The sequence below is a fragment of the Suillus fuscotomentosus genome (genome assembly GCF_016647785.1).
Source record: "Suillus fuscotomentosus strain FC203 chromosome Unknown F5891scaffold_31, whole genome shotgun sequence".
In the NCBI taxonomy this organism is placed as follows: Eukaryota; Fungi; Basidiomycota; class Agaricomycetes; order Boletales; family Suillaceae; genus Suillus; species Suillus fuscotomentosus.
In genome coordinates, this window is record NW_024539543.1 from 289,219 (window position 1) to 316,346 (window position 27,128).

At 43.1% G+C, this 27,128-nt stretch overlaps 8 protein-coding genes across 8 annotated transcripts; 1 reads left to right on the forward strand and 7 right to left on the reverse strand.

Moving 5' to 3' along the window:
• Positions 1 to 58: 58 nt before the first annotated feature.
• Positions 59 to 1,644, reverse strand: F5891DRAFT_953419 (MFS general substrate transporter; the record flags this gene model as incomplete). The annotated part of the gene is made up of 6 exons (XM_041375182.1): positions 59 to 218; positions 270 to 639; positions 690 to 914; positions 961 to 1,049; positions 1,100 to 1,263; positions 1,321 to 1,644. 6 exons carry the CDS (start codon positions 1,642 to 1,644, stop codon positions 59 to 61), a joined length of 1,332 nt encoding a protein of 443 aa, XP_041225246.1.
• A 981-nt stretch (positions 1,645 to 2,625) lies between these two features.
• F5891DRAFT_1128878 (uncharacterized protein) lies at positions 2,626 to 3,556 on the reverse strand (the record flags this gene model as incomplete). Its single annotated transcript, XM_041364328.1, has 4 exons — positions 2,626 to 3,148; positions 3,203 to 3,246; positions 3,278 to 3,443; positions 3,504 to 3,556. The coding sequence occupies 4 exons, from the start codon at positions 3,554 to 3,556 to the stop codon at positions 2,626 to 2,628; spliced, it is 786 nt and encodes a 261-aa protein (XP_041225247.1).
• Positions 3,557 to 9,512: 5,956 nt separating this feature from the next.
• Positions 9,513 to 11,047, reverse strand: F5891DRAFT_980910 (uncharacterized protein; the record flags this gene model as incomplete). The annotated part of the gene is made up of 5 exons (XM_041377055.1): positions 9,513 to 9,932; positions 9,995 to 10,017; positions 10,232 to 10,236; positions 10,305 to 10,685; positions 10,791 to 11,047. The coding sequence occupies 5 exons, from the start codon at positions 11,045 to 11,047 to the stop codon at positions 9,513 to 9,515; spliced, it is 1,086 nt and encodes a 361-aa protein (XP_041225248.1).
• Positions 11,048 to 16,692: 5,645 nt separating this feature from the next.
• Positions 16,693 to 17,547, reverse strand: F5891DRAFT_1173549 (uncharacterized protein; the record flags this gene model as incomplete). The annotated part of the gene is made up of 4 exons (XM_041365631.1): positions 16,693 to 16,855; positions 16,943 to 17,002; positions 17,065 to 17,192; positions 17,498 to 17,547. 4 exons carry the CDS (start codon positions 17,545 to 17,547, stop codon positions 16,728 to 16,730), a joined length of 366 nt encoding a protein of 121 aa, XP_041225249.1. The 3' UTR covers positions 16,693 to 16,727.
• Positions 17,548 to 22,520: 4,973 nt separating this feature from the next.
• F5891DRAFT_392183 (CAAX protease self-immunity-domain-containing protein) lies at positions 22,521 to 24,336 on the reverse strand. The gene is made up of 6 exons (XM_041371666.1): positions 23,760 to 24,336; positions 23,495 to 23,698; positions 23,324 to 23,435; positions 23,180 to 23,260; positions 22,966 to 23,127; positions 22,521 to 22,904 (listed from the first exon to the last, which is right to left on the reverse strand). The coding sequence occupies exons 1-6, from the start codon at positions 24,051 to 24,053 to the stop codon at positions 22,807 to 22,809; spliced, it is 951 nt and encodes a 316-aa protein (XP_041225250.1). The 5' UTR covers positions 24,054 to 24,336; the 3' UTR covers positions 22,521 to 22,806.
• F5891DRAFT_392238 (mitochondrial F1-F0 ATP synthase subunit F of fungi-domain-containing protein) lies at positions 24,293 to 25,141 on the forward strand. Its single transcript, XM_041371667.1, has 3 exons — positions 24,293 to 24,537; positions 24,603 to 25,082; positions 25,138 to 25,141. The coding sequence occupies exons 1-2, from the start codon at positions 24,466 to 24,468 to the stop codon at positions 24,798 to 24,800; spliced, it is 270 nt and encodes an 89-aa protein (XP_041225251.1). The 5' UTR covers positions 24,293 to 24,465; the 3' UTR covers positions 24,801 to 25,082; positions 25,138 to 25,141.
• A 683-nt stretch (positions 25,142 to 25,824) lies between these two features.
• On the reverse strand, positions 25,825 to 26,684 carry F5891DRAFT_1037806 (uncharacterized protein). Its single transcript, XM_041361878.1, has 4 exons — positions 26,383 to 26,684; positions 26,303 to 26,330; positions 26,144 to 26,248; positions 25,825 to 26,092 (listed from the first exon to the last, which is right to left on the reverse strand). The coding sequence occupies exons 1-4, from the start codon at positions 26,397 to 26,399 to the stop codon at positions 26,003 to 26,005; spliced, it is 240 nt and encodes a 79-aa protein (XP_041225252.1). The 5' UTR covers positions 26,400 to 26,684; the 3' UTR covers positions 25,825 to 26,002.
• F5891DRAFT_1037809 (uncharacterized protein) lies at positions 26,685 to 27,114 on the reverse strand. Its single transcript, XM_041361879.1, has 2 exons — positions 26,949 to 27,114; positions 26,685 to 26,872 (listed from the first exon to the last, which is right to left on the reverse strand). Exons 1-2 carry the CDS (start codon positions 27,090 to 27,092, stop codon positions 26,705 to 26,707), a joined length of 312 nt encoding a protein of 103 aa, XP_041225253.1. The 5' UTR covers positions 27,093 to 27,114; the 3' UTR covers positions 26,685 to 26,704.
• Positions 27,115 to 27,128: the final 14 nt, after the last annotated feature.

Sequence of the window (27,128 nt, forward strand, 5' to 3'; positions counted from 1 at the left end):
TTTTCCCAGTCGTAGAACTTAGAAAATAAGGATACGAGGGTTGCAGGCATACGACTCGCTACACTCTTGCCCAGATGTTTCGGTTTATCCTGAGCCTGCAAGCTAGAATAAACAATGACCCGATGATGATGCTTGTTCCTGATAACCCAATCACTCCCGTGTATGAACCGCCTTGGCATTGAATGAGAGCTCCTGCGATGGGCCCACCAATAAGAGAGCTGAAAGAAACACGGTGAGCACAGGTCAAACGAATCCAACTATAATCTTACGGGATGGATATGAGTGTATACAATGCACCTATTCGAGACCCGATCTCGTTGATATCTGATATTTGTGCAACGCACGGAGTAATGACGGATATAAATGCACCAGATAGAAAACCATATACCGCTGCAAAACCCATTACAGCGATCATGGTCTTCGCAAGCATCCAAAATACGAGGCACGATAGGCCTGCTAAGAAGGATGTGGGCATAAGGAGGTTGTATCGCCCCATCTTGTCGGAGAGGATCGCGGGAACGATGCGGCCGAATACACCTCCAGCATTCATTACTGACAGAACGTAAAACCCGATATTCTGAGAAACCAGTGCTCGATCCTCGGCGTAGTTCACAATGTAAAAGAATGGTGTAAATATACCTTGGTTGCCCTTGTAAGCTATAGCCCCATGAAAGAATTTGCTTTCTTACCGAGGCAGATAAAGAAGGACCCAGTAGCGAGTAACATGAAGCATGCATCCTTGAGCATCTTGACATCCATCCATCCGGAGCATTTCTTAGGACCTTCTACTCTCTTTACGGTAACAAGGGCCACGATACAACATGCCACAGAAAGTAACGTCGATGCTCTAACGGCCCATGCATAACCGGTGCGCAAGAAGAGTTGGCGGAGCATAATGGGATAAACAACACCACCTAGACGAACTCAGCTGGATTGGACGGGTAATAGCGGACCGCTCACCAACACCGGAGCCAGCGGCTACAACACCAAGAGCCGATGCACGGTACTCATCAAAGTGAGTGGAAACCGCTGCTAAGGAGGGATAGAAGCTGTGCGATAAACTTAAAAGTAGACGCGCAGCGCTCAGGAAGGGACTTACAGCGATCCGACACTAAGGCCAAAGAAGAAGCCTTGGAACAATAAGAATTCATAATACTTCGTGGAGATGCTTGTCATCAACATGCTGAAAGTTAATAGCACTGTCCCGAATAGCATCACGGGCGACGGCCCGTAGGCGTCAAAAAGGCGTCCTATAGGTCCTCCCTAGTCTCATATGATATCATCGAGCAACAACGACCTTGGCTAGCCAATATAACTTACCATGAAGAAGAATGTCCACAGCTGGAGGGATCCAATCCAAGAAATACTGAATTGCGAATGGCTTGAAAGCTGATGATGCGAATACCACGACTGATATGTTCCGAAAGCATTCATTTGACCGAACGAACAGAAAAGGGCCAGAAATGCTCCGAAGACAGCCAACCAACCAGCCCATCCTCTATCTCGGTTTGTCATGTTTGTGGGCAGTAATAGCGCGTCAGTAGGCTGCAAAGCACTGTGTCGATTGAGGTTTTCATATGCACTTGTTTCAATGCTTGGCCCTCGAGTCGACGAGGAGTCCGCTTGCTTCTCCACGTCCTCCATGGAGGATACAGTTCACCAACACGACGAGAGCCGAAGTAAGGTGGGCAGAGAAAGAAGGGTATCAGCAGACAGCTACAGGCAACTGATCGTGTGTCCGTTATAAAGGACTTCCTGTACGGAAAATCAGATCCCCGCTTTCGCAGGCTCCTCCGAATATACCGGATGAGGGAGGCAAGTATCTTTTTGAGCATGGTGAAAGGAAGCTCGTAATTTCGGTCTTCAGCGCGGAACGTGATCGCACGTAGGCATCGCGGCAAGTCGGTTGAATGATGGTGGGGGCCGTGGTTCGTGGACACGAGTCTCCGCAGGGCCGACTTGAGCTTCATCATTGCCCAGTGCCCATGCACATGGATGATTAATGATAGACTCATAATCGAGTTATCAAGAAAAACTAAAGTGATCAGTGCATTTTCGGCACACCCTATATCATGGCAACAGCACAGCATAGCACCCGCTATACAATCGGGCGCCTCCCTGTGGTTCATCATGACGATGCAAGCCGAAGAGGGACTGATGAAAGATAACAATTCCTCCTTTCTCAGGGTAAGAACTAACCGCCGCATACCCTGAATGGGTACATGGAGGAGTACCAGGGACCGTCTATAGCGGAAAGGGATTCAAATAGAGTCATCCGAGGGCTTCGGAAATTTGGTCTTCCGCCGCCTAGGTTGGGACAAAAGATTTCCTGTGGAGTGCTGGGGCGGATCTTGAATTCCAAAGGATTATCTCACTGAACGAATTAAATGGATAAGCCGTATTGGCAGCAAAACCAAACACGAATTATCTCTTTAGTATGTCAGAATGCGAACGGGAGCGGGAACGGAATCGAGCATTCCTCGGAGAAACGCACTGCAGAGTAAGCGTCAACGTCAACGTAGAGATCAAATCAACGCCACGGGACACTCAACAGGACAGTGACGACAGGCAAAATTACTGCGCCAGATCGGAAACGTAGTCAATGAGAACTGCGATCGACTCAGCTCATTCGCCCATTGCGCCGCTACAATCACTACGCAACTTCTTAGCTTTAAGTTCCCGGTAACGTTTGATGACATTTTCTCTCTCTTCTTCCATCATTGCCTTTTGTGCCATGCTCAGTATCCCCGTAACTTTTTCTTTCGAAGAGTCTTTGCCTGATCGGGCACCCCGAGGCAGTCTGTCAAATCGTGGCGGTTCTTGTGCAATATCGTTGAGGCGGCGCGGTGCTGAGGTTGAAGATACACGAAACTCCTTAGGTTTATCACGATGCTGCCGCTGGAGTGTGCTAGTCGATGCGAGCGGTGATAGATTTAAAGCGTCCGTGCGGCTGAGGGGTGTGTTGGTCGAAGGGGGCAGCGATGGATTTGAAACGTCTGCACGAGTACTGTCATTAATCATCGTCTTGACCTGTGCACCAGGCTTGGCGACTCCCTGCTCAATTTCACGCTTCTGGACTCTCCGGACCTGGGCCGATGACTGCTGCATAGCTGTTCTAATGAGCGGCATCATGCTACTCTCGACTCGCCTGCACGCGTGCTTAATGGTGACACGCCGCAACCAGATTCGTTCTGAAACTCACTTGTTAAAATGAGCTATAGTTTCCCCTGGCTGAATTTTTAGCATCTCCCCTTTCCGACTGTTTACATCACTGGACGGCCAGTCTTCGTTTCAGCTGAGGGCTTTCATCGCCGTTGGGCTCATCGATCTTCCGCTTCTTCTCCCTGAATTCCAGGCGGATTTTTTCGGCATTAAGAATGCGAGCTACAGACTTTGGCACCGTCTCCTCATTTCCAAGGTGCTTTGGCGGCAGATTATGACCTCTTTGAGTTCGAGACTCATAAGTGAGCTGAAGGTACATATAATGTAATATGAACACTTACTTCAGGGATCTCTCTTGTTCACGAACAACTCGTTTGGCACGTTTGTGCGGCATGTAGACGGCACAAGATATTGGTAAGGCGAAAAAGTTGGATGGAAGATTTCAAATAATAATGTTTCGTAAATTTGACAGCTACCGGCGGCATTTCCCATAACGGTCTTACAGGTACTACGCGCCTACACTGCAAACTGCCGAAAACCTTTGACACATCCGAAACGAGTACCATGTGGCAAACCTATAATAATATCCCTTGAAGGGTTTCTTCGCTAGCAATTGCTGACAATTTGAATGTTTATCCAAGTGAGCCAGTAAATGCCAGATCTAAGAGATCTTCAGTAGAGACCTGACAACATTTATGAGACCTTGATGTGATATTGACAATCAGGGCTAGTAAGATAGGCCTTACTCAGACACCACCAACATCACATGATAGAAATTGTCATGCTGCAAGCATTTTGAGGGAGAAAAGTGTTACATTGGCTAATTTCGTAGGCTACACAACCTTAGACAAAAATCAGTTTCCAGGCGTGACAACTAAGATAACTCCCCCACCATTCCCCAGAAGCAGAATTTGATTTACTGTTCAATATATGGAGAAATAAGATGAGTTGTACTGAGTCTTTAGCTGACTAAGCTGAGCCAAAGTACATTATCATGAATCAATACATTGCCAGACATGGGTAAATGGAGTCGTGCAGACTCGGCCTCCCATGCATAGGTTTGCTGCACGTTCATTATAGTTTATAGATGCCTACTGCTGTAGAAACTACAATACAGTGAGGCACGAATGAGGCTCCAGACTGTATCTATAATTGTTGTAGGTCATGCATTGCCTAGTCTGCTATACTTGAGAAGACAGGTGCATTTGACCCTAAAGGGAAGCGAGTGCAGCGAGGATCTAGAAGTAGGCACTGAAGGCGCTACTGGTTGGCCAATGCGAAGCATGAGAAAGCGCAGGTGCGCGCAAGGCATGGGAATGCGTGCGCGTGCTGCATGAAGCGCGGGAAAGTGCAGTGTGTGTATGCGGAAGTGAGAGAGAGTAAGAATAAGCTTGCTTAAGTGATAATGAGATACTAGACAAGAGATGAGAGATGTGAAGTGTAGACAAATGGATTTCTACTATGTTCTGCTAAGTAGTAAGTGGGTAGTAACCAGTAAGTAAAAAGTGCCTTGTGGTATGTACTGCTGGCACTTATATACAGTGGCTCAAAAAAGTGTCTCAATGTTTGTAACTTTTATGTAATTGCTTTATTATGAGCCAGGGTGTGGGAATATGACTAAACTGTAGGGAGGTGTCATAAAGCTATACTTCTTAGCCTCATTGAAGTTCCCTATAGCGTGGGAAGCTGATGTCATCATGTGCATATATGGCTATTTTAATTTGGTGACTTATTGAGACACTTTTTTGACTTTCAGTTTAATCAACATCATCTCTATAATTATGATACTTCATGTGGCCTCCTGTTGCTCTAATCACTTCTGCCACTCTTCTAGACATGCTATCTATCAATTTTGAGTATTTCTTCTTAGCACTCCTTTCTCACTCTGCTGCAACTCTGTCCTACAGCTGAAATAGCCCCTATGATGAATTTTGATAGGCTGCAAGCGATTTCTTGAATATTTTTCAGAGATATTCAATAGGGCTGATGTATGAAAAATATTCAAGAAATCGCTTGCAGCCTATCAAAATTCATCATAGGGGCTATTTCAGCTGTAGGACAGAGTTGCAGCAGAGTGAGAAAGGAGTGCTAAGAAGAAATACTCAAAATTGATAGATAGCATGTCTAGAAGAGTGGCAGAAGTGATTAGAGCAACAGGAGGCCACATGAAGTATCATAATTATAGAGATGATGTTGATTAAACTGAAAGTCAAAAAAGTGTCTCAATAAGTCACCAGATTAAAATAGCCATATATGCACATGATGACATCAGCTTCCCACGCTATAGGGAACTTCAATGAGGCTAAGAAGTATAGCTTTATGACACCTCCCTACAGTTTAGTCATATTCCCACACCCTGGCTCATAATAAAGCAATTACATAAAAAGTTACAAACATTGAGACACTTTTTTGAGCCACTGTATGGCGCCTAAGTGCTGTCATGCGGAGCCGAAGTGCTATCGAGTAAGGTATGTAAAGATATATATGAGTAAGGGTCCATGATAAAATAAAGGTGGAATGATATGCAAATAAGGAAACAGAATTATATGCACTAGAGAGCTTGGTGGACAGTGGATGGATGCGTCTGGATGGCTGGTGCTATAGGGTGCTCAAGCGTGGGAAAGTGCACGCGCATATACATCGTGAAGCATGGGAAGTGTGCGTGCATGGCGTGGGAAAGCTGCGCCTCATATAGGGATAGTTGTGGACAGCACACAGAGTGGTGCTGCAAGTTTGTACAATGAACTCCCTAGTGAAAAGTGCCATATCACACCATGAGAGGCATGAGTCTCTACACCACAAGGGTTTAGATGGGAAACAAGCAGTATTTAATGTCATGAAGAAATATTGTGGTCACCACACTCCAAGTCTCCCTTTATCAGTTTTTGATGAGCTCAGTGAGCTCAATTAATCATCCATACTATCTATGTTATACATACATATACACAACATATACATAGCATTACTTATTTACGATACAGTCCTTTAGATTCTAACTTCTACACTGTGTCACAATATCTCAGCGCAATGGTCACTCAATGGTCATACAGTTGTCACATCATGTGATGTTAGTGGTGTTTGAGCGAGGCCTATCTTAGGTATATCGGACTAGGATATTTTCAATAGGTGATTTCTCTAGGTCACCCAGATATCTCATTTGATAGGTTGCATAGATATCTGGTTTCATAGGCTGCATAGATATCTCATTTCATAGGTCAAGCAGATGTGTTGTTTCATATGTAGGTAGGGAGTATATATTTTTGATGGAAGGGTATTGGTCTCATATGCAGTCACATTAAAACCTCAGCTGTTCAGAATCAAGCAGGTAAAAATTCAAATGAAACACAAGCACTTTTGCATTAATACTGATGGAGTAGATACACTGATAATTAAGACATAGTTATGTGTGATGGGGGATGCATAGAAGGCAGGTATAGTGAAGGTATTCACAAAATGAGTGAGTTCTGGATAGTACCAGTTGTGGTGAGGAGCTTTGAAACAAGCATGCTACCAGGGAACTTAGGTCCAAAGTAGCAAGTTCTGAATAGTTGCCTGCCATTAAGGACTGGTTGTGGTGAGGAGCTTTGGAGCAACCATGCTACCAGGAAATTCAGCAAGGTCCATTTGGAAATATTTAATGAGTATGCTATAGAACAATCAGCAATAGTACACATGATGATAATAATACACCTACTTTTGCATAGTGTTTTCATATGTTCTATGGTTGGACTTGTCACAATCTAAGACCTCCTCCTTTGCAGTGAGCAATCAATAAATTTCAGAATTTTGATGAGGTGAATTTGGGACCCTTGCTATTTTCCCTTTTGCTGAATCCAGAACCACTGTTGCTGACCTCAGGCTCTTGCTGGCTAGTTTCTTCCTCCTCATGATCATCTCTGTTCACATGGAGCTCATATTGCTCTCCACTATCTATGGTGTGCTCTCCTTCTCCAAGGTTGTTACCATGATCATTAGCCACTTCACAGTGTAGAAACAACAATTCAGATGGTGATATACTGAACTATATGTTGGGTCTTGCTTACTTAAGCTGCTATGCTTGTAGTGACAAGTGTGTTTGACCCTAAAGGGGAAGCAAGTGCAGTAGAGATCTAAAGATTGGTGTGGAGGGTGTTACAAGTAACATCGGCTACATGGCCCCCCTATCATTTTCCCCCTTCGTCCTCGCCCTTGTATGCCTCCGGCTCGTACTTCTCTACCGACTATCCGTTGACCGGATCCTCGGGACCGTTCCCGTCCCTCGCCTCCCCCTCCCATCGCACCAACGTGCGCACGTGCCTTCGGGCTATGACTCGTTCTGACTCGTGCCACCAATGTGGCTTTCCTTATCTTGTCTTATCTTTCCTTTGACTCGTGCATGCTGCACATTGTATCATTTACCGTTGGCTTGTTCCAACGTTTCTCGGTCTCATTCCGCATTCGACCTTACATCACTAATCAGGCTCTGCCACCATCGTACCTATACCCTTTCCGTTTCCCCTTTGCCCTTACCTACAGTACGGTAGCCTTGCCCTTAACCCTTTCCACTTAGTATAAGTAGTCGGTCACTCTGTACTAGATTCCCTAACTTGAATCTACTCAATCTTCCCTCGAACATACTTCCCTCTGAAGCCCCCTCAGCTTCAGTCTCTAGTATCTTTTCTTAGGTGCTCATCGCGCCTAAGTCCACCTCGATCGACCACCTCATCGTTCGGACAAGACTGTCCTTACTTTGAGATCGTCAGTGACTTTGAAGACATCCGTCTTAGAAGTCACGTGACACGCGCGTCTCTGATATCTGCCGACTCGACGTCGCCAGTCTCAGTCGCTACACCGGACCCTTCCGGTTACGTCACGAACGTTAGCGGACGACGCCCCTCTTAGGGCTCCGCATAACAGATCTATTTGAGTGCGTAACAGAGGGTGCCACTTGTCAGCTGACATAAAGCACGTTACGGAGCACTTGAGTATTGCGAAGCGCGTTATGGAGTGCTTGAGCAGTGCAAAGCATAGGAGAAGCGCAAGGTGGGTTTATAAGAGAGGTTCATAATAGACATTAAGGATATTCTTATTGCCAATGGCTACTGACTATGGCATGTGACAGATGAGCTTTACACTAATAGTGAGGTGCAGGGAGCTTCTATATGATTTGATGATGTAAAATATGAACTACAGGCGCTTATATATGTCTAAAAATGTGCCCCTGAAGCAAGTAGGTAAAGTATGTAATAAGAGTCCATGACATGAGAATTGAGCAATCATTACAGCTGTTTTAATATATGATGGCAGTGGCGTCATTTTTTTTGTAAATTACACAAAATACGATTTAGTAGTGAATAGCCTCTGCCACATCATGGTGTTCCGCAAGATCAGTGACGACATCAAACGAGCAGCCATCCGTCTTTATGAACACAACCTACTGAACCTCCAAAACATTCTCGACTGCTGCGGGTTCTCACAACAGATGTGGTACCGTGTCTTGAGGCTGTGGAGAGACACTGGTGATGTCACCAATCACCCGAGGGGAGTTTGTGGCCACGTGCATCATCTGGAACGTGAAGACATTGAATATCTCCTAGAACTTGTTCATGACAACCCCGACTACTTCCTTGACGAGCTCATCAGCCTCGCGAGAACCAACTGCTTCATATCTATTCATTTCACCACTGTCTTCAATGAACTCGAACGTGCTGGTATGAGCCGAAAGAAACTCAAACATATTGCTTCGGAACGCAATGAAGAACTCTGTGCTGCATTTGTAGCTCACATGTCTCAATATGATGCTACAGAAATAGGGTTCATTGACGAGGTCTCAAAAGACGAGCAGACACTCGGACGGCATTATGGGCGCTCATTGAGAGGAAAACGGGCACATGTACATCAACCCTTTGTCTGTGGGCGTCGTGTCAGCTTGGAAGCACTGTTGACTCTTGATGGCATTGTTGCATGCACTGCTGTCGAGGGTTCTATGATGAAAGAGCTCTTTCTCGAGTGGCTGGAATTTACTGTTGTGAGTTATCAAGCTACATTCTTGGACATCTGACAAGTCTGATAACCTTCTAGTTACCGAAGTGCTCTGCATATCCAGGCCCGTTGAGTGTCCTTGTGATGGACAACACTTCAATTCACCATGGTGCTGATGTTCTTGAACTTGCAGACCGTTTTGGTCAGTCTATTTGTGATTTCCTCTTGTTCCTACAATGATTATCATGATGGGATGCATATACCAGGTGTTCGCATTGAATTCCTTTTGCCATACTCCCCCGATCTCAATCTCATCGAAGAAGCATTTTCGAAGATCAAGCATTTCCTTCGTCGTCACCACGAATACTATAATACAATATAATGTCCAATCATGCCATACTAGTAGGAATAGACCACCTCTCAACAGCATCGTGTAATGCAGCTATCTCACCAAACTTGAACTCCATCTCCTTGAGGTCTGAAAAAGTCACATAACAGAGTAAGCGCGCTTCCTTGAATGAATGAGAAGCAAATTTTGTAGCGATGCTGTCGTCAAGCTGGTACAGGGCACAGAAAGCCACAATGGAAATGTCATTGCCAGGCTTGCGCAATGGGGGAATGAGCGAAGATGTGGAGATTGGCGCTGGCCCAATTCCTGAGGTTGTTGTGTTCAGAGCTGTGTGGTTCGACTTGAAAAGACTTGCAAACTCATTGCTGAATGTGACATTGACAACAGGAGTTGAAGATGCGGGTTCTGTCACTGTCTTGGCCTGTGCATCGAGTCGGCGCTGTAAGACTGGGCTGATGGCCTTCAGATCGAAGAGTCAGTGGTTTGGGGGCTTATCAATCATTGCATTGCTCGCCTCCTTACACTGCTCAAAATCAGTATCACAACTACACATGAAACACCAGAGAGGAAATATCAACCATTGCAGAAGCACAGCAGTCGAGCTGCTGATGTCCGAGCAGAAAGTGTTCTTCAGATCCAGGAATCACATAACAATGGGTTGATGCACAGGCAGAATCGGTCTTTTTGCAGATCCAGCGATCTCGTAAAAGCTGAATGTTTGCTACTTTCTTTTCGTTTCCTGGAAGAATCACAGCTGACTCTTTCTGTGCAAAAATCGTGAAGTAATTATCTATAAGGTTATTGAATACATACTCATTTCTTCGTCTTGGACTTTGCAAGCTCTGATTCATCCTCGCCCTGGTTTTCATTGTTGTTGCTAGCCGGCTGTGTTTGGATAACATTGATGTTGACAGTCGGAGCCTTCGCAGCCATTCCGTCGACCCGTTTCATCATACCATTGTAGTCAGCCTCAGTCAAGAGAGATAGGCCAGGTTTAGGTAGAACCCAAGAGATGTGATAGGTAAGTGAGTAGTCGTCAAAATGGAGCATGCAGGGATTGATTGCTGTCGAGATCTTCACAAGAATCTGTGCTTTGAGAGTGTCCCATGGTTCATCAGTGCAAAGGTCAATGGATGTGTTGACTGGCTCTCGTTTGCTCTTGGCCTTCTTCATTTCACTAGCCGAGAGGATAGAGACCATGTATGAGATATCCCTTGTGACAGGAGTAGTAGGTTCGTCATTCTTATCTGTTAGGGATCCGAGTCAGCACAAAACACTGACTATATGCATCGACTTACCTCATTTTCGTTTCTTTGACACTGTCGGAGGGGGGGTAGGAATCTTTGGTGGTACAACAGGGCCTGTAGCAGAGTCTAGTATTTCGAGTTCTTGTGATTCATCATCGTCGGTATCTGTTTGATCAGCATTGGGATCATTGTCAACTTCCATGAGTTCTAGCTCATCGAGAGCATCAAGAATAGTATTGTGATGGTGTGTCATTTGCAAGTCGCTATTGGTATCATCATCGAGACTGTCGAAACTGTTCTGTGTCGCGAGCATGAGACGTTTGTGCATTGGGTATAAGTCAAGCACTGATATGATCAGTCAAATTTGTTCTAAGTCCTAATTCGTGTAGTTGACAAAAAAATGATGTCACTGCCATCATATATTAAAACAGCTGTAAAATATAATATGGTCTGATATGAAGAAAATAATATGAACACATACCAGTGAGGCTAGTTTGGATAATGGATGGATGTGCAACATAGGGCACTTCAAGCGTGGGAAAGTGTGCTTAGCATGCACGAGAGAATGCAGCACTTGGGGCAGCCAATGTGCAGGAAGGTAGTGCGTGCTTGTCGCTTGGCATGGAAGAGTTGCACTTTGCATAGGGAATGATTGGAGAGGTATTGGCACAAGTTGTGTATCAAACTGTACTTTGAGACAGGTCGCATATATAGCCTCTGCAAGGCCACAGAGATACCAGTCTCTACAATAGTCTTCTTTGGGGAGTTATTCATCTGAATTGTCCATGTTGTTTTTGGCATTATCTGCATGCTGTGGCTCATCATTCTTGCTTACCTCCATGTCTATGTTGCACTCGAGTGCCTCTGAGATTTTGATGTGAAGGTCTTTATGAAGAGAGGAAGTAAGTGAGCTTGAATAAAGGTCATTGTGTGAGATGGCTCTGTAGTTGCTAATGCCAATAAGAAAGATATGCAAGCAGTGCTACTAGACTTATCTTATGAACTTGACAAATTGCTTCAAGATGAAAACATACTAAAAATGTATATCTGTTCCAATGAGCTGAATCAACCTCTATTATATTGTGAGCAAGTGATTTGGCTGTGTCCATGATACTCATGTACTTAACAAGTGATATGACCAACTTAAGGGTGGTTAGTATCATGATAGTCTACATGCCCGATAACATACAAATCTTTGCCTTGAGGTTGCCACCAATTGAAGAGACACTGCAGGCATTTTCCTATTTTCCTATTTTCCTTCACCTAACATCCAAAAAACATTGATTGAGAAGATAGAATTTTCCCCTCATTTTGTCTGTCAAAACATTGAAAAAAAGTAATTCATGTTTCAATAATGTGTGTGGGATATAATGCAAAAATTTATGATGTTCCTTCAAGGATAATGCTATATTTTCCATCTATTGTCTTTCAAATAACAGCTTAAAATGATATTAATTTTCTTCTCTGCATTTTTCAAATACACACAGAACATTTGACAAACATAGAGAAGAAAATTAACATTATTTTAGCCTGTCATTTAAATGACAATAGATGGAAAATATAGCATTATCCTTGAAGAAACATGAATTACATTTTTTCAATGTTTTGACAGACAAAATGAGGGGAAAATTCTATCTTCTCAATCAATGTTTTTTGGATGTTTGGTGGAGGAAAATGGGGAAATGCCTGTAGTAAGAGTAATTTACTGGCAATTTTTGAAATTGTGCCAAAAGCTCCACATCAATCAATGCAGCTAGAATTTTGAATACCTTTTGATGGTTCTTAATGAACTTCTGTTGCAGAGTCAATTCCCATGTAGCATGAATGGGGAAGTATACATACCATAATGTTCATATGGGTGTCATCAATATATGCAGTGAGGTTAGGTGACAGGAGATACACTGTTAGACGACTCTGAAGTGTCAACTATAGTTTATATAGTTAGTTTGATACCATCTGAGAAAGTAAATAATAGTGTCCTTGAAGTCCTTGGAATTCATAAGTTCTTTTAGATCTATAAAAGTGGCCTTTTCCAGATTATTGGTATAGGGACTGATTCCTGGCTAGGCTTGCAGAGACTATTCTTATCTTAGTATTATGTTTGCATTTTTGTAGCTTACATAATAAAGTTATCTTTTCACCAATTACCAGTAGGAGTCTGAGTCTTCAGTAAGTTGCTATTGTATTTCCTCTCCTCTGAGCCTTGAGTCTGGTCCAAAAACTCTTTAGGGTCAAATAGCAGCTAGGTTCTACATACAAGACCTAACATATTATTCTAAATCACCATCAGAATTATTATATCCACATTGATCCTCTTAATGAGTTGGCTTTCAAGTCAATAAGCATGTGGAAAATACTTTCAGTCTGAGGTGGCATGATAGCAATGGCAACTGGTTTGCACATCAAGTTTGTGCACTGGCCCATCACTATCAAATATTTGAATAGCTTCCTGTTGAAAGGCAAGGTAGTAGCAAGAATATTCAATCCTTCTTGTATGCTAAGTCAGTGCAAAATCATGCACAAGCTCTGTAAAGTGCAGTTACAACAATAATCTTTCTTGAGCTGGGTGTAATTCTCAAGCACCCAATCAGTGAATACACAGCTTAGCAGTGGTTAATAAAGCTTAGATGATGGAAAACTGTGATAAGGAAAGGTGTTTACATGGATAGTCATGAGTGAGAGGATGTTGTAAAGTATCGACAGGAGATTTACCTGCCTGTAATGGCAAAGTTTGAGGGACAGATGGTTTGATTTGAAGGACCAGATTTGACAAGAGTTGAGTGAACACTGAATCAAGGAGAACATCAAATCAAGCCATACTGACATGATGAATGTTGTTTTCATGTTAACAATAATGTCTGAAATGCTTGGTGAGTCTTTTGCAATAGTCTTGGTTGTTCTGCAGCTCATTTTTCCTTTACCAGGTTAAGACCTGGTGAGCAGCCTCTATGCAAGAAGAGACACGAATGTCTGATTCATGTGTTTAATTTTGTCAATGAGAAAGATGGATAGCTTGTTTTGCATGATTCTGATAGCACAATCCTAAAAGATGCTTGAAAAATCATCTATCCCAGTGCCAATGGTGATCCTTGGTGGACACACAATAACCAACTTGAACAGATCAAATCAGCAATCAAAATCCATGAGGAAGTTAGTGGCCCAGATTGCCAAGCACTATTCATTTTTGATAATTTGTTAGCCTATGCATCTCTTTCTCCTGATGTTCTCAAAGCATTCAGCATGAACAAATTCAATGATGGCAAGCAGCGTCGGCAACATGACACAGTTATCCCTCTGAATAACCCTGATATCTCAAAGCATGAACTTGTGCAAAGGATGACCAATGCAAAAGATGAACCAAAGGGGTTGAAAACTGTTTTTAAGAAATGTAGATTTAATGTCCAAAACTTGCATGCCAAGTGATATCCTGTCTGTCCAATTGATAATGAAAGCTGCTGCATAGTGCAACTCCTCAGTCAATAAAATGATTTCCTATATCAAATATCAATGCTCAAGGAGTTAAATAAAAGCAAGGGTCACGACTTACAAGTGTATTTTTCTGCCAAAGTTTTACTGCAAACTCAATCCAATTGAGATAGTAAGTGGTCCACAGTATACACAAGGTTGACTCATAGCCTTAACTGTTGAGGTAGTACTGAGGTTGGTGCAAGTACCATTACCATAAGATATCAAAACAAAACTTTGAAGCAGCCAAGAAAGCAGTGTGAGAAATCCTTGATTCCTGTTCAGTTGAGGTTATCTAGTGGTTTATTGATAGGTCATACTATTTTATGAGTGCATACAGAATAGCTTTGACAAGGAAAGTGGTCAAATGGGCTGTGCACAAACAGAGACAGCACCATCAGGTTTTATAGTATGTGATGATAGCAATTGAAGTAGTCCCGTTGACCTATACCAAACTGGTTTAGTGCATGGACGACTAATACTTTTTCATGAGTCCTATACCCCAGAGTTCACTATGAAACCATTTTTTCCTTCGAACTAAAGTCATACTGAGGCTAGAGAATATTTTTCATATTTTTCTTTATTTTTCAAGTTTGCACGCTAGTGGACTGAATATTTTCATACATTTGATTCTGCAATGAGTGTTGCTTAGTCAGCCATGAGGATGACTCAGAAATATTCTCACACATATTAGGTGACTGTGAAAAATATGTTTGCATAAGGTTACCCTATGGGAAAGCTTACAAATCCTTAAATACACATCTTATGTCATTATGCTACTAATTAATTTATTAGCCATAGCTTTCACAAACATTAATAATTTTCTCACTCTTGTCTAGTTGAGTCATCCAAGGTCATCTGACTCATGGGCCATACACAGCTCTTGCTGACTCATCATTATACCAACTAGAGTTATGAATACTTACTTTTTGACTCAAAGATATTGTATAACTTAGTACTATCAAAGTAAAGTTATAACTTTAAGTACGAGAAACTAGTAGTATAGCCACTAATTTGTCTATATAAGGAGCTGCTTCTTGCCCAATAAATACAATCTCCAAGGATGCTTTTTCCTCTCTCAGAATAAAATTGTGAGTAAAGTGTGAATTGGCATTCAGCAAGTGCAGTTCAAGGTTGGAGCTCACTATGTTCAACAACCAGCACAACATATCGGAGCTTACCATGTCTGATGACTAGTAAGACTAGTCTTCTTTTTCTTTTATTTCTCCTGATTGTTTTTCTGTTTTTCTCTGTTTCTTTCTCTCTCTGTGTCTGTGTCTGTGTCTCCCTTTGAGATTGTCTCTGTGATTGTGTTTCTTTCTTTCTGTCTCTCTGAAAATGTGTTTGAGATTTGTGACTATGAAACTAACATATCTGTTTCTCTGTTTCGTTCTCTCTGTCTTTCAAAGTGTGTGTGGGGTATTGGTGACTGTGTGTGCTGACCATCTCTGTGATTGCTGTCTCTGTGTGTTGTAATCATTGTTGCTAACAGTCTCCATAATTATGATGTTGTTTCTTTCTATCAACTTTCTCTCAAGTACCAGAGTTTCAGTCTCATTCTTACTCAGAAGTTTGGTGTTGTTTCTTTTGTCTACTGAAGACTTAGGATAGTCTTGTGGGGAGACTTTAGGTGTTGACAGTGAATCACTGGCCTCATACATCTGTGTGTTATACTGGGCCAAAGTGGTCATTTGCGAGTTAGGCTTTAGCTATTGAAGAGGGAACTTGGTATTGAAGTCTAAGGTCGTTGTAGAAACAACAATACAGCAAGGCGCAAATGAGGCTCCTGACTGTATCTGTAGATGTTGTAGGTCGTGCATTGCCTAGTCTGCTATACTTGAGAAGACAAGTGCATTCGACCCTAAAGGGGAAGTGAGTGCAGCAAGGATCTAGAAGTGTGCGCTAAAGCGAAGCGCGATGACCTGCACCAAACCAGTTCGGTACATGGATGACCAATACTCTTTCATGAGTCATATACCCTGAAATACCATTATGAAGTCCTTTTCCTTTTATCTGAAGTTGGACTGAGGCTAAGGGAATATTTTTTGCTTTTCTTTTTATTTTTCAAGTCTGTATGCCAGCAGCCTGAATATTTTAGTACATTTAATTCTGCGATGAGTTTTGCTTAGTCAGCCATGGTGATGACTCAGACAAAATCCCACGCATGTCAGGTGACTGTGAAAAATATTTCCCACATATGTTGTCCTGGAAAAACATTAGTAAACCCCTAAATACTAGGCTTGCGTCATTTTCACCCTTCAAGCAAAGCAAAGCAAAGACAGCCACACACAGGATTCATATCATGTGACATTTCTTACTCTCTTTCTGGATTTGTCATCAGGGGTTAGACAGGTCACATGACTTAGCAATACCCAATGACTCACTATGACTCACCTTGCATATATGACTCATTATGACTCTTGATGACTCTTGAATACACTAGTAGCACAGCCACATTTATTGTGTATATAATGACCCCAGTTTTTGAAATAATAATAAGCGAACAGCAGCAGATAGTAGGGTGTTTTTCAGCCCATCCAACACTAAGTTGTGAGTAAGGTGTGATAAGTGTCAGTACCAGTGTCAAGAACTGTCTTAAGACTAAGAGGAACATTCTCAAGAGACAGTAATACTGCAAGCTCATCATACTGAATGACCAGCTGTGAGCTCACTGTGTGCAACAACCAGCAAGCAAGGTACAGCCACAGTTATATTCTGATTTCTATTATTCTTTTTCTTTTCTTTTACTTTCACTAACCTTTGGTGGTCTTTGTCCAGAAATATATTTCGAAAATATTCGTGTTGTCTCTACGTCCACCTAAGACTCAGAAGTAGCATAGTGGGGAGACTTTAGGAATTGATAGTGAAGCTTGACCTCACTCATCTGAGTAGCGATACTGAGCCAAGATATTCTGTGCCTGCTAGGCTTTAGCCATTGAAGAGGGGACTTGGTAGTAAACCCAAGGACGTCTGTTCCTGAGTCTGTTTGAATACTCAAAGAAGAGTTCCTTGACAGCAGGTTCAATATTGAGCTAAGAGTTCTACAATAAAGCATTTGATTAGTCTTGACCTTTGATTCTACCTGTTTTGTGCTGAGGGGGTTTATCATTGTAATTCTGCACCATTTCTTTGGAGTATAGTTGGTATGAAGCACTGTTGTTGAAAGGGAACTTGAGGAAGAATCCCGTATATTCTTTTGGTCATTGCCATACTGTCGGGCTGACCATTGTTTGTTTGTTTTCCTGTCAAAGTCCATAGATTGGATTGACCATCGTATTACTGATCTTGCAGAAGTATCCTTAGCTGAACATACCTTGGGTAGTATACAACTAGCCACCCATGAACGACCACGTTATTAGTCATTGGTATTTGTCTGAATTGCTGACTGTGGAGATATTTGTTTTATAGGTGTTTATCTATAGATCATCTATCTAAGAAGACAGCGAGAAAGCGCAGGTGCGCGCAAGGCACAAAGGCGTAGGAACGTGTGTGTGTGATGCGCGAAGCACGGGAAAGTGCACGCAGGTATGCGGAAATGAGAGAGATTAAGCTTAAGTGATGATATAATGTAAGACAAGAGATGAGAGTGCAAAGTGTCAAGGAATAGATTTCTACTGCAACTTTCTAGGTAGTAAGTAGTAGGTAAAGTGAGAGGTGAAGTAAGGTGGTAAGTGAGGAGTGGTAAGGTACTGCTGGCGCTTAAATACGGTACCTAAGCGCTGTCATGTGGAGCCGAAGCACTACCGAGTAAGGTCTAGTATGTAAAGATATATATAAGTAAGGGTCCATGATAAAAATAAAGGTGGAATGATATGCAAATAAGGGAAACGGAAATACACGCACTAGAGAGCTTGGTGGACAGTGGATGGATGCTCCTGGATGGCTGGCGCTATAGGGCGATCAAGCGCAGGAAAGTGCGCGCGCATATACATCATGAAGCGCGGGAAGTGTGCGCGGGAAAGCTGCGCCTCATATAGAGATAGCTGTGGGTAGTGCACAGAGTGACACTACAAGTTCGTGCTATGTACTCCCTAGTGAAAACTGCCATATCAGGCCATGAGAGGCATGAGTCTCTACATTGTCCATTCCTAAGTCTATTTAAATACTCATTGTGAGTTCCTTGGCAGCAGGTTCAATATTAGGCTCAGAGTGCTATGGTAGCTCTGACTAGGTCTGACAGTAGTCTTACCTGTTTTGTTTTGAGGAGGGTCATTATAACTCCACACAACTTGCTGCACTAAGTTTGTATACAAATCATTGTTGTTGTGTGAAGTATTAGGAGGAGTATTTGTTTGTTTTGTGTTTTCTCTATATTGTTAGAGTAACTGTGTCCTTGATATTTTTCTGTTGTGTTGTTGTTATTATTGATTGCTGACCAATTGGGTCCTGTTTCCATTATCATTGTGTTTCATATCTATTCTGTTGGATTGACTGTTGATTATTGATTGTTGACTGTATCTTAGGAGCAAAGACAAGCTACCCACGAACAACCATATAATCAGTCATTAGTATTTGTCTGAATCACTGACCATGGAGATATTTGGTTTTATAGTTTATCTATAGATCATTTATCTAAGAAGACACTGTCATAGTTTTATTGTTATATCAGCATATACAACACCACTTGAATTTTTCAAAAATCCAGAACACTAGAAATATCATGGGAAAAACATCAGAGCAGTGTTTTTAGACATATTTTCACTGCCTGAGTTTGGATCTGGCTTCAGTTTGATCTGAAAAAATCACTAGCAGGCCCCATACAATTTGTGGACTTTGCTTGTCCACAACTGTACAAGGTTAAGAATTTGAACAACCAGCTGCATCAAAAATACTGCTGTGTCATTGAAGGTGTTTGTGATGTCATTGCAGCCTTAGGGGCTTTAGGTGTTATTATAGGGACAGCTTAAGCACTGCAGTGACATTCAGATATCTGTGGGATATCTGGCAAATGTCTAACTAATATCTCACACCTGATCTTGACCACATAACTTGTGTTGATACCCCTCATATATAGTGATATGCAAGGCCTGGCCTCAAGCCATTAGCTGAGCTTGACTGGGCCTATATAGGCCAAGCCTAGCTGAGCTTTAAGGGCAGCCTAGTAGGGCTCAAGGCCCGGCCTCAGTTATGTACAGGCCAGAGCCAGGCCCTCAGGTCATGGCTTTCATACTCATTTTTGTATCTATACAGCAATTACTGGATAACTGCACAATTCATCATGCCTCTATTCTGGGCACCATAGCAAATAAATATTCCAAGTCCCCTTAGCCCCACATGGCTCCACACATCAATTCTGATGGGGAGGAAGTGCCCACAAGATGACCAAAATGGTTACTGTGCCATCAGCAAAGATAATCAGTGCAGATAACACTGCTGACCTTGAATTGCATTCCCACAGAAGGGCTCATGGTGCTGCAAACACTGTATCCTCATGTTTAAAATGGACTGGCTGTGGGAGTGGCCAAAATTTCTGCATACTATGAAAAGTCTGCAGACTCTGATGCATACATCATCGCAATGTGTATGTGATATATTGTGTAAAGCTGATTTTGCTCAACTAGAAACCTACAGTGCTCGATCCTCTTCAAAAGGCAAATCATATTTATTGTATTGGGGCGAACATGTGTATTATGATGCTCTTGCTTATGTGGAAGAGATAGTAGGTTTTTCATAATGTTTGCTTGATTACATCTCATATCTTATGAGTACAAAGAGTATTATTAAGAGATGTAAGGCAATAGTGCTCTGAAACCTGCAGCAGTGAACAATATTGTCAGGGGGAGCCGCAGGCTCACAAACCTCATGCAGGAGCTATTAGATGATGATGATGATGACACAATGTCATCCACTTCTGCAGCTTCAAGTTCCACCTACAATCCTGCAAAGCCATGGCTGCAAGACTTCAATACTTACCTTAATTTGAAGGATCACCTTGGCAGACAATCTATTGTCCAGTGGTGGGCAGTTAATGCTCCTCATTACCCTGTCTGAGCCACAATAGCAAGAGACTTCCTCTCAATAATGGGATCTTCAGTGTCAAGTGAGTGGGCCTTCCTTTCTTGTCTGCTGGCATTACAATCAGTAAGTGACAGAACCGGTTGAAATTTGACATTGTCGAAGCTCTCCAGTCTCTCAAGTGCATGATGAAGAGGGATCTCTTATTTCGAGACTCAGGCGACTGATGTATTGCGACTGAAGTTACTGATATAAGCTGGGATACCATGATTGAAGATGTAGAAGATGATGGTTTAGATAGCAATGTTGATGATACCGAAGATGCAGAGGTACACATACTAACACTAGACAAAATTTAAATGAAGGTTTTCTGGTGACAAGCCTCGACCTGTGCTGAGCTGAGCCCTGGCCAAGCCTAAGCCATGTCAGGCTGAGCCCAAGCCCTAGCTTTTGAGCCAAGCCAAGCCAGGAACAACACTACTCATACATTTACCACACAATATTCATACAGGATATTATTTATGCATATACAAGGAGATCAGGAAAATTTCCCTGGTATATCCCAGATTTGTACTCTTTATTCAATAAAGTTTTTATTTATCACATAAAGCCTGATAAGAAATACATTACAGCTCGTTCCCAGGAGCATGGCATGGTTTTCTCCCTATATCAGTTACACCCAAAGCGGCAGTTGGTAGTGTCCATAGTACTAGATGTACCTGAGTGTTCGTGCTTTTGCTCCAGCACATACAAATCATCACAAATCATTTTGGTATATAGAAATGGAATGATCCTGCATTATCAATAAGTATTTCTATGTCTTTAATTTTTTGAATAAATGTGTTGTGCAAGTGTTATGATGCAATATACACCATTTGAAGACAATTTGGCACACTGATCAGTGTTGGGAAGGCAAACTCACACCAATCTTAACCTTGGAAGTGCTTAGAACATTGATCCTGACAGATATCTAGCTAAAATAACAACTTCTGAGGTTGATTTGGTAGACTATTGTGTAAGGATTCCATATCCTCTACACCCCGACTACCGCTTCATAATAAAACTTAAGGACTTACATCCTGACATCCGTGTAACTCACTGACGCGAAGAAGTGTTACGCTTCATGTCCAAGTCGCACGGACGCATTCTCTGTTCTTACCTTCACTATCTCGTTATTCTCAATGACCAGCTCGGTCTTTCACCCTCATTCATACTATACCCTGGACTTATCACCAAACTCTTTCTTGTCACTCTCTTTTAGTTTCATTCCTTTGCTCCAAAAACAGTCAAGTGCCCAATGGTTCTCATCATTCCTGTGCACAGCGAGCTGCATATTACCATCTTTTATTCAAAACTAACATACTCTTACTCATTTCCGTTACTCCTACCCTGTCAGGCTCAGCGCCACCACTCTCCATCTCACTAAACCTTCACTTTCGTAATAACCAAGAACCCTTACTCTCTCGTAGATAAAATACGGCCTTGTAGACTCATTTTGAATGTTGGTTGATTTCCCCACTATGAGCTCGCGCCAGATCCTAAGACAGTCCTTTCCCTTGAGCCAGGCAATTCCCTCATCGAACTCAATACACGCCTTATAATTGATGTGCAAGTGAAGGATATGTTATCTGGCATGACAATCTACTACAAGACATTACATCATTTTGAAATCCCGCCATGCCACAAAAGCAAAGCATGAACTCGAACTTGCGTGTGTGTAGCGGACTTCTAATCAGCAATGTCGGCAACCTGTGACACAGTGTGACGAATGCACGAACACTAGGTGTGATAGACTAGTGGTGCTCAGTCATGCTGTAGTAACACAACAGATCAACTTTTTTGTATATAAAAATTTGGGCCATGTTATTGAGATGGTATTCTATCTACTAATAACTATCCGATATTTGTTTTGTGTTGTGGATCGAGAGCAATGTGTGAGACCGTCAAAAAGCACGAACACTCGGGTACATCTAGTAAAGTGTCTGGTACTTCCACTCAACTTGCACGAGATCACAAAATTACATAAGGGCCTGGAGCAACAAAGTCATGATGGTATGCGGTTGTACATGATGCAAAAACTCGATTTCGCAACTTGAGTGTGGTAATCACATGGGTTTTGGGACACTTTGAGTCAGATCAGTCCCGCGTGCATGTCTCAAGGTAGCGAATAACGAGATCAATTCAATGTATCGCTCGATGTCGAGGAGGCAATCGGAAATTCAGACCAAGAAGCATCTGTTTCATATTTAGTAAGTTACTTACATTCACACAGTATGCCAATGTGATGGTCACTTGCTGGTGTCGAACCTTGTTGTATTTATTGCCGCAATGCATCCCGGAAACTAGACCATTGCTGTCCTGAATCTGCTTAGCCCATGACCAGGTAGTGACACGTAGCAAGTCAGTGATACAACAACTTCAAGTCCTTGCACGGCCCAACTTTCGTCAAAAGGGTTTTGAGTGATCATGACGGCGCTTGATTTCAAGAGCGTCGCGGTATACAAAATGATCAGAGCTGGTGGTGATTATTGATATAGATAGTGGAATCCAACCAAGCCGCATAAAATATGTCCAATCCTGTAGGGTGTAGGTAGGTTAAGGTTCATGCAGGCGGACAAGGGCGCAATCACTGTCAAACAGCACGCATAGGTCGGAGGCTCGAGGAAACTAGTTTCGCTGCCAGTATAAGCTGCCATCCGTGTACGACCAAGGCTTGAGCATGAAAACGAAGCCGATAATACCGAAAAGATACGCGGCTGAAATGGCTAGAAGCAGAAAAAGGAAGGCAATCAACTTGTAGTAGACAGTATAACAGCAGCTACCCACATAGCTTTCGATGAGGCATCAGACTTATTTCATAGTTAGGTTGGGGTATACCCATAATGTTGCAGAACATGTGAGCTGCAATGGGTGGGAGCAATGATCCGGAGCGAAGAAACAAATAGCAGCAGTAAAATCCGAATATGCTCGTGTATGTAAATTGTATGGCTATATGTGAAGTGTCAGTGCCACTCGCTAGGAATGAGACGGTCGTACGTACTAGTAGATATAAGTGCACGTTTTGCCGCAGTGGCCGTACGGCCATACCTGTGGTATGTTTCAAAGGCGTGATGAATGTGTGCTAAAATTTTTGAGAACATGACGATCAACTTTCATAGCCCAAAAAAATCACTCCAACGCATACCTGCACCAAAGACCAAAGGACTGAGAAAAATCATTTTCGTCCTGGAGGCGTCTGCCAAATGATAGACGGTGAGAACACAAGCGCGAAACACGATTTCTTCGGTGATCGGAGCCTGGTACAATCAATGTAAGGTAATTTGCAAGCAATACTTTGCAAAGGACTTGCACTCACAACAAAATAATTTCGAAGACCGACGATCGAGAAAAATCGAAACAGGACATCATCTTCAAAATTCCAGTCCTTTTGGAATGGTAGTGTCTTTTCGAGAAATTGAACGTAGAGCGGCCCAGAAAATAACAATGGGGTTATCAGGAGGGCAAGTGCGTTGGACCATGTGAATCCAAGGTGAAGCCACGCATCTGTGGTAAGGTTATGCTGTTTTGCACATTACGGTAGTGAGGCAGACATTCCCCATTGAGGCAACTTGATGACCTACAAATTCATCATCGCGGTTTGAATTCTTCATCACGACGAATACGATGAGACAGCAGATCAAAGTGGCGCTGGTAACGGCAAGTAGTCGCGCCTTGATAACATCCGGATCATCTCTCCAACGTTCATTTTGCAATTTGAGCCTAGCCTGCCCTTCTGGAAGGTTAACCTTCCTCTTGGAGAACCGAAGACGAGCATTCTTGAAAGCATAAATGGAACCGACATAGATAAAGGCGAAGAGTCCAGACAACAAGTGGGCAGATGTGATAGATAGGAATGGTTTAGTGTTGCCGTACATGACGAGTACTTTGCAAAGCCAAGGATGAGTATATAAGAAGAGGTGACTCGAACTTGACTGGTCCGTGGTCTATTATACCAAGAGATTGTGAATGGTCCAGAGGAAACTAAATGTTTGCATCCAAAGTGGACTCGTCTAAACCGGTTGTTGACCCTCCACACCCACGTGTTGGCACGAGTTCGGTATCAAGGGCACCGCAAGGAGTCTTGCTAGTGGCGTCTAGTAGGTTTCAGGTTCTAATGGGGTATAAGTATGTCAAGGACTTGTGCAAACCTGAAGTTTCACAATTGGACGTGAATAGGATTTCACACACGTGATCACGTCATGTGACCGTTGACAACCAAATACACTCCAACATGAAAACCAAGTTTGTCCGAGCCATCCCGACGTCGACAATTCATTCGTTCTCGCCATGCACGCGTCACTTATTCGTCGTCAGTTGGGGGGTATCGTTCCTCCCAAGATTGCTACTCCGTCACTTTTGGTGCGTTCTTAATTCTTACAGCGCTGCGCCTCGCGTGACCTCTTCCCCATTTCTCTGCAATTAAGACGTCGGGCTCTGGTTCAAGCCTCACGCCTCTTGTCAACTTCTACTCAAAACTGCCCAAGGGTCCAGCATCCGCGGTTTCTGGTGGCGGAATTAAAGCTAGATACTTCAACGGCAAGAACGCATCCGCTGCCCCACTCGTTTGGACGATTTTGGGTCTCTTCACATTCGGATACACCATCGACTACCAGAGTGAGTAATCTATTCTTACACGTGTATTCAAATTTTGATGCATGGCATTTCAGTGCACTTGAGTAAGTCACTGTTGTTCACCTCAATATATTCTTCGTTAAGCGTGTATCAGAACATCACAAGAACCACCCGCACTAATCGTGATCGCGGAAGTAAGGAGATGTTGCCACAGAACTTGCTGTATGCACGAGAAATAGACTATCATTTTCCCCAAATGTGCATAGAAAAAAAGTAAATCTTGTGTGGACTTGACCATATTTAGCGCCCTGGTGTTGTGAAAGCTACCGCCGGTGAGTAGAACAAGTGCCCGATTGCATTGGTATCTCAACTTTCTACCACTCTCAGCGACAAAGGGATGATCATGATACCCCTGTCATTTGTATGGAAAAGTGAATATTCATCAAATACAAAACTCCTTGGGCGCCGCGAATGCATCGGGGGTTCAAAAGGTACAGATTTCCATGCGATCTAAAACGCAGGCACGTTGTCCGGCTTCAACATGAGTTTCAGTCGTGTTTCTATTGACAGCCTTCCTGCGGTCGACGTGATCTTCTTTCGACTCCATAACACGTGCTAGCCTTGCTTCGTCAACTTCCCAGGTATTTCATCTCAAGTGGTGTTCTCGATGCTTGTCGATGGGTCTGAACAATCCGATGTGTCCGCGAGATAAATGCGGTGATTGGTCGTTGGTCGAGGAACAAGCATATACCTTGTTGCTGGTTCCACAGATTATTCTAGAGTCATGCCAAACAGCTGGAATGTTGTTGCTGTTAATGCTCATTGGAGCATGTCAAATCGATTGTGAGCGAGATAACTACCTGGAGATCAAGGCACAATTGCCGATTGAAGCCTGCATTGTTCGCATGGGTTTGCGGGACGACCGCGACCGTCCTTTTTTATCACGATAACGGCACACTCACGGTGACGCAGGAGCTGTGCCTTCTTGCAATCATGGGACCTACGCTTGTGGCTTCTTTTAGTAGGTTGCCATCCTTCCGGCTCTTACCTGCTTTTTCCTGATACGGACTAAAGTGGTGTCTAAACCGAACGCCTTCGGGAGCGGAGAGTTTAATCCCGAGAGCGGAAGGTATGAAATGCATATGTTACAAGTATGGTGCAATATAATGCTAACATGAATAAGGTGAGAGTATCAATGTGGGGAAAGATATTTTGTCCACTCTCTAAGGACGGATGCGATGCTCAAGCTTTGTCAACCACGCCTGCGAGCCAGTGCTGTACGACACTGTAGACAAATCTCATCGACATCGTCGATCGAGCGCTGGATTTCGGGTCCGAAGTTCTTGAAAGGTATCAACTATGGGCATGGTATGTTGCTATACGCATCACCTACTTTAGTACAGTTTGGTTGCCGACAGTTTGGCGGATGTCTGTAACTGCGCTCGCAGCGAGTTGAATTGCAATCTACGATGGCAATGACGAGATGCCTTTGAAAGTGCTGCGGCTCTCGTCAAAGTCTGTCCAAACAAAGAGCATTGCATTATCTTCGTACCCCGCATCTTAGCCAGCGCGTTCCTTCACTGCGCAGGGCGTTGTGAGCGAGAATTTCTGCAGATATGATCTGTTGCTCACGCTACTTGTTTGCACATGATAGTCAGATAGGTTGATGGATGATTGAGATGCAATAAGACAAGAGTGTACTGATGTCGATGGGCAGATATAGTTCTCCTACAGCTGAATCCGCCCGGTTTTATACGTTCCCGAGGTCGGAATACCAAGAAAGAGAGTAGCTGAATAAATAGCCCATAAAGGTTCTAGTAGGGTTTGTACATGTATGATGATTGTCAGCAGGATCTCCACATGCCAGCATCCCATGCTGTATATCGTGGTTTCTGTGTGACGGGTCGGAGGGACGATGTGCGATGGTTCTTTCTGGGATTCCTTGGTTCTCGGTTCACAGCTTGATTAGGACGAGGTTGTCATGTGGCTGTGCGTGATAATTCTTTATCAGAAATATCTCAAAGCTCATCACATAGCCTTCACATGTGTATAAGCCAATGAATACAGCTGAGTATTCAATGACAGCTGTACTTGTCCTCAGCTGGCTTCGATGTAAAACCGTCTATTTACCATGGGTACAGAAGCGAGTGCCTCGTCAGGGATGCACGTCCGATTTGGCAGGTGTGGTTGCTGCTTACCGGGACGCTCAGTAAAATGACATCCGAAGTGCAATAGAAGGATATAAGATTTACTCCGTCCAAGTACGGCTTGGTGTATATTGGTGATAGTGTCCTTTGCTGGCAGCATTTACTACTTGGGAACATGCCGGCGAAGTAAGGCATGGATCGCCCTCCGAAGTCTCACGGTGTGGCAGTTCC